Source organism: Cheilinus undulatus, linkage group 4 (genome assembly GCF_018320785.1).
Source record: "Cheilinus undulatus linkage group 4, ASM1832078v1, whole genome shotgun sequence".
Classification (NCBI taxonomy): Eukaryota; Metazoa; Chordata; class Actinopteri; order Labriformes; family Labridae; genus Cheilinus; species Cheilinus undulatus.
The window spans coordinates 32360757-32365884 of NC_054868.1; the positions used below are offsets into that span (position 1 = coordinate 32360757).

General features: G+C 45.2%; 1 protein-coding gene across 1 annotated transcript; it reads right to left on the reverse strand.

Moving 5' to 3' along the window:
- Positions 1 to 339: 339 nt before the first annotated feature.
- LOC121507759 (cell wall protein DAN4-like) lies at positions 340 to 2888 on the reverse strand. The gene is made up of 3 exons (XM_041784093.1): positions 1980 to 2888; positions 1551 to 1722; positions 340 to 614 (listed from the first exon to the last, which is right to left on the reverse strand). Exons 1-3 carry the CDS (start codon positions 2886 to 2888, stop codon positions 340 to 342), a joined length of 1356 nt encoding a protein of 451 aa, XP_041640027.1.
- Positions 2889 to 5128: the final 2240 nt, after the last annotated feature.

Here is a 5128-nt window from a genome sequence, read left to right on the forward strand (position 1 = left end):
TTTGGTTCAGGTGGCGGGGCAGCCGTAGTAGTAGTTTTCGATGCAGTTGTTGTTGCCGAAGTTCCATCTTGAAGGGAAGTTGATGTTACCAAGCTTGTGGTTGTGGCTTGTGAAAATGAATTAATCGCTGTTGTAACTGTAGTCCTGACAGACTCTAAAGTTGTAGCTGTTGGAGTTGGAGATGACTTCTCAAGCGTAACAGTGGTTTGTCCTGGGGTGGAGGTCATGAGTGTTGTAGTTCCAAATGCAGTTGATGTAGCACTGACTCCCAGGGATGTCGTTGGCTGACCGGAGGTTGTTTCAATAGATGGGGATGTCGTAACTCTTGGGGAGGTTGTTTCAATGGATGGGGATGTAGTCACTGATGTTTCTGAACTTGTGCTGGTGGATTGCATATGTGATGTCACAGGTGCTGTGCTTGACTCGAGTGTTGATGCACTGGTAGGAAGCGGTGACGAGGGTGAGGTGACTGAAGGCAAGCTTGTGGTTTGTGTCTCTTGGCTTGTAGAGAGAAGAGTTGAAGCTTGGGTTGCTGCAGACGACGAGGAACCAATCGCTGTTGTAACTGTTGTCCTGACAGAATGTACAGTTGTTGCTGTTGGAGTTGGCGATGACTTCTCAAGTGTAACAGTGGTTTGTCCTGGGGTGGAGGTCACGAGTGTTGTAGTTCCAAATGCAGTTGATGTAGCACTGACTCCCAGGGATGTTGTTGGCTGACTGGAGGTTGTTTCAATAGATGGGGATGTTGTAACTCTTGGGGAGGTTGTTTCAATGGATGGGGATGTAGTTGCTGATGTTTCTGAACTTGTGCTGGTGGATGGCATATGTGATGTCACAGGTGCTGTGCTTGAGTCGAGTGTTGATGCACTGGTAGGAAGCGGTGACGAGATTGAAGTGACTGAAGGCAAGCTTGTGGTTTGTGTCTCTTGGCTTGTAGAGAGAAGAGTTGAAGCTTGGGTTGCTGCAGACGACGAGGAACTAATCGCTGTTGTAACTGTTGTCCTGACAGACTCTAAAGTTGTTGCTGTTGGAATTGGAGATGACTTCTCAAGCGTAACAGTGGTTTGTCCTGGGGTGGAGGTCACGAGTGGTGTAGTTCCAAATGCAGTTGATGTAGCACTAACTCCCAGGGATGTTACCTGACCGGAGGTTGTTTCGATGGATGGGGATGTCGTGGTAACTCCTGGGGAGGTTGTTCTGCCTTGGGACGTAGTTGCTGATGTTTCTGAATTTGTGCTGGTGGATGTCATATGGGATGTTGTAGGTGCTGTGCTTGACTCAAGTGTTGATGAACTGGTAGGAAGCGATGACGAGGTTGAAGTGACTGAAGGCAAGCTTGTGGTTTGTGCCTCTTGGCTTGTAGAGAGAAGAGTTGAAGCTTGGATTGCTGCAGACGACGAGGAACTAATCGCTGTTGTAACTGTTGTCCTGACAGGCTCTATAGTTGTTGCTGTTGGAGTTGGAGATGACTTCTCAAGCGTAACAGTGGTTTGTCCTGGGGTGGAGGTCACGGGTGTTGTAGTTCCAAATGCAGTTGATATAGCACTGACTCCCAGGGATGACGTTGGCTGACCGGAGGTTGTTTCGATGGATGGGGATGTCATGGTAACTCCTGGGGAGGTTGTGCTGTCTTGGGACGTAGTTGCTGATGTTTCTGAACTTGTGCTGGTGGATGTCATATGGGATGTTGTAGGTGCTGTGCTTGACAAAAGTGTTGATGCACTGGGAGGAAGCAGTGATGAGGTTGAAGTGACTGAAGGCAAGCTTGTGGTTTGTGCCTCTTGGCTTGTAGAGAGAAGAGTTGAAGCTTGGGTTGCTGCAGACGACGAGGAACTAATCGCTGTTGTAACTGTTGTCCTGACAGACTCTAAAGTTGTTGCTGTTGGAGTTGGAGATGACTTCTCAAGCGTAACAGTGGTTTGTCCTGGGGTGGAGGTCATGGGTGTTGTAGTTCCAAATGCAGTTGATATAGCACTGACTCCCAGGGATGTTGCCTGACCGGAGGTTGTTTGGATGGATGGGGATGTCGTGCTAACTCCTGGGGAGGTTGTTCTGCCTTGGGACGAAGTCACAGATGTTTCTGAACTTGTGCTGGTGGATGTCATATGGGATGTTGTAGGTGCTGTGCTTGACAAAAGTGTTGATGAACTGGTAAGAAGCGATGACGAGGTTGAAGTGACTGAAGGCAAGCTTGTGGTTTGTGCCTCTTGGCTTGTAGAGAGAAGAGTTGAAGCTTGGGTTGCTGCAGACGACGAGGAACTAATCGCTGTTGTAACTGTTGTCCTGACAGGCTCTATAGTTGTTGCTGTTGGAGTTGGAGATGACTTCTCAAGCGTAACAGTGGTTTGTCCTGGGGTGGAGGTCACGGGTGTTTTAGTTCCAAATGCAGTTGATGTAGCACTGTCTCCCAGGGATGTCGTTGGCTGACCGGAGGTTGTTTCGATGGATGGGGATGTCATGGTAACTCCTGGGGAGGTTGTTCTGCCTTGAGACGAAGTCACAGATGTTTCTGAATTTGTGCTGGTGGATGTCATATGGGATGTTGTAGATGCTGTGCTTGACTCAAGTGTTGATGAACTGGTAGGAAGCGATGACGAGGTTGAAGTGACTGAAGGCAAGCTTGTGGTTTGTGCCTCTTGGCTTGTAGAGAGAAGAGTTGAAGCTTGGGTTGCTGCAGACGACGAGGAACTAATCGCTGTTGTAACTGTTGTCCTGACAGACTCTAAAGTTGTTGCTGTTGGAGTTGGAGATGACTTCTCAAGCATAACAGTGGTTTGTCCTGGGGTGGAGGTCACAAGTGTTGTAGTTCCAAATGCAGATGATGTAGCACTGACTCCCAGGGATGTCGTTGGCTGACCGGAGGTTGTTTCGATGGATGGGGATGTCATGGTAACTCCTGGGGAGGTTGTGCTGTCTTGGGACGTAGTTGCTGATGTTTCTGAACTTGTGCTGGTGGATGGCATATGTGATGTAGGAGCTGTGCTTGACTCAAGTGTTGCTGAGCTTGCTTGGGATGGTGTTGACATCAGAGTTGCGGGCAATGATGTGATTAATGCTGACGTTGCAATTGCTGCAGGGGCTTGAGTCGGTGTAGACACAACTGTAAAGTGAAGTTGATATAATCCTTCAGACGGTGGCGGTGTAGTCACAAGTCAAACCAAAGAACTTTCTATAGATATTCTAAATCTTGATCCCGTCCCTCACAAATTGCTGAACCTTGTGCCAAGCAAGCATGCTAAAGTCTTACCTGTTGCAACAATAGATGATGTGTTTACACTCAGGGAGAAATTAGAGCTGGAAGCAGCAGTCACCAAGGTTTGAGTCACAGAGCTGGCATTTGGTAGTGAGCTGACATCATTAAATATCACCTCAGCATCAACCACAACAGACCCTTGACTGTAATGAAAAAGTGTTTAGAAAGTTATTTGCTTGAAAGTTGCACTCCAGTTTGATGGGTCATGTATTCACAGAAGTATTTTGGTACATTTTATGCACATATGTTAGGAATAGGTTTTAGAATGAGTAGGAATGAAGAGACAGGAAAGAGAACAAGACATTCAGGAAAGGTTTTTTTGTTTCATTTGATGGGAAGTGCAGAGAATCATGTGGAGTGCTACATCTTTTATATACTGACATTGCACTCCTTGTTCACTATCCTTGATTACGAATAATGACATCTACACCAAAACTGGGATTACATTAGTACATTTTGAAAAGGTGAAACAGGAAACATTAATGTCTGCAAAATGATCTGTAGCAGCATGCAGTACCTGAAACCCCTGATCACAGTTCTGTTGAAGCTATCTCCATATTGAGCTGAATAGACTTGGTCGAGCTGTAGATTTCAAATGTGAGACAATGATTACACAAAAGTCAGAGGTACGGTGGCCCTGAGAGCTCACAGCACTGCAACTTAAGAAAACACATGCAACAAGACAAAACACAAGCAAATTAAGAAAACATCCTCATCAATTTGACAACACATGCACAGCATTTAGAAGACAAAGACCACAACACATTAGAAAAACGCGATGCAAATAGACCACAATACATTAGAAAAACGCACTGCAAATAGACTGCAACACAACACATTAGAAAAACGCGCTGCAAATAGTCCGCAACACAACACAGTAGAAAAACGCACTGCAAATAGACTGCAACACTACACATTAGAACAACGCGCTGCAAATAGACCACAACACAACGGAAGTGTTTCCAGAGGACACTTAAAAGTGATGCACACAAACATCTTCATCAATTTGACAACACATGCGCAGCATTTAGAAAACGCACTGCAAAGACCAACACAATACATTAGAAAAATGCACTACAAAGAACACAACACATTAGAAAAACGCGCTGCAAAGAACACAACACATTAGAAAAACGTGCTGCAAATAGACCGAAACACAACGGAAGTGTTTCCAGAGGACACTTAAAAGTGATGCACACGTTCGGACACGCTTATTGATGTTGTTTACCTTAGATATGGATACGTAGATGATGTGTCCACAGCTATTAAACGTAGCCGCTCTGCATCTGCCCGGTCCACCATCTTGGAGCTGGCGGGATTAGTGAACGCTCAATATAAACAAGCCCACTTCGCCTGTAAAATCCGCCCTACCTTGCTTAACCCTGAACCAATCTACATGAAATTTGTTTTGTTATAAAGCTGAAAGCTTGAACATCATACTGATTACTTACTGGAGTTAAATCGAGGTACTTTTTGTGGGTCTGATCAACTTTAAATTAAAAATCCTATTATGTCTATGATGTGTACAGGGAACATTGTGTAATTGAATATTTAGAATCTATAATTAGATAGTTTTTGTTTCTCAAAATAGATTTATATAGATAATTTCTGTCCCTCTCATCTTGCAACTGGCCTTTAATCTAGGCTACATGCAGGCATACACTGGGAGTCGTCACACCCTTTCTCAACTGATGATTTTCGAGTTTGCAGTGCATATTAGCCATGTGAGGACACAACGGCCGATCTCAGCTTAATTACTCATGCAGGGGATGAATTTCTGACTTAAACACCCGCAGAGCTAGCAGATTCCAGTAAAATTTTCTGAGCGGATCATCAGATGGGAGGCAGAGAGAGAGAGAGCTACATGAGGAAAAC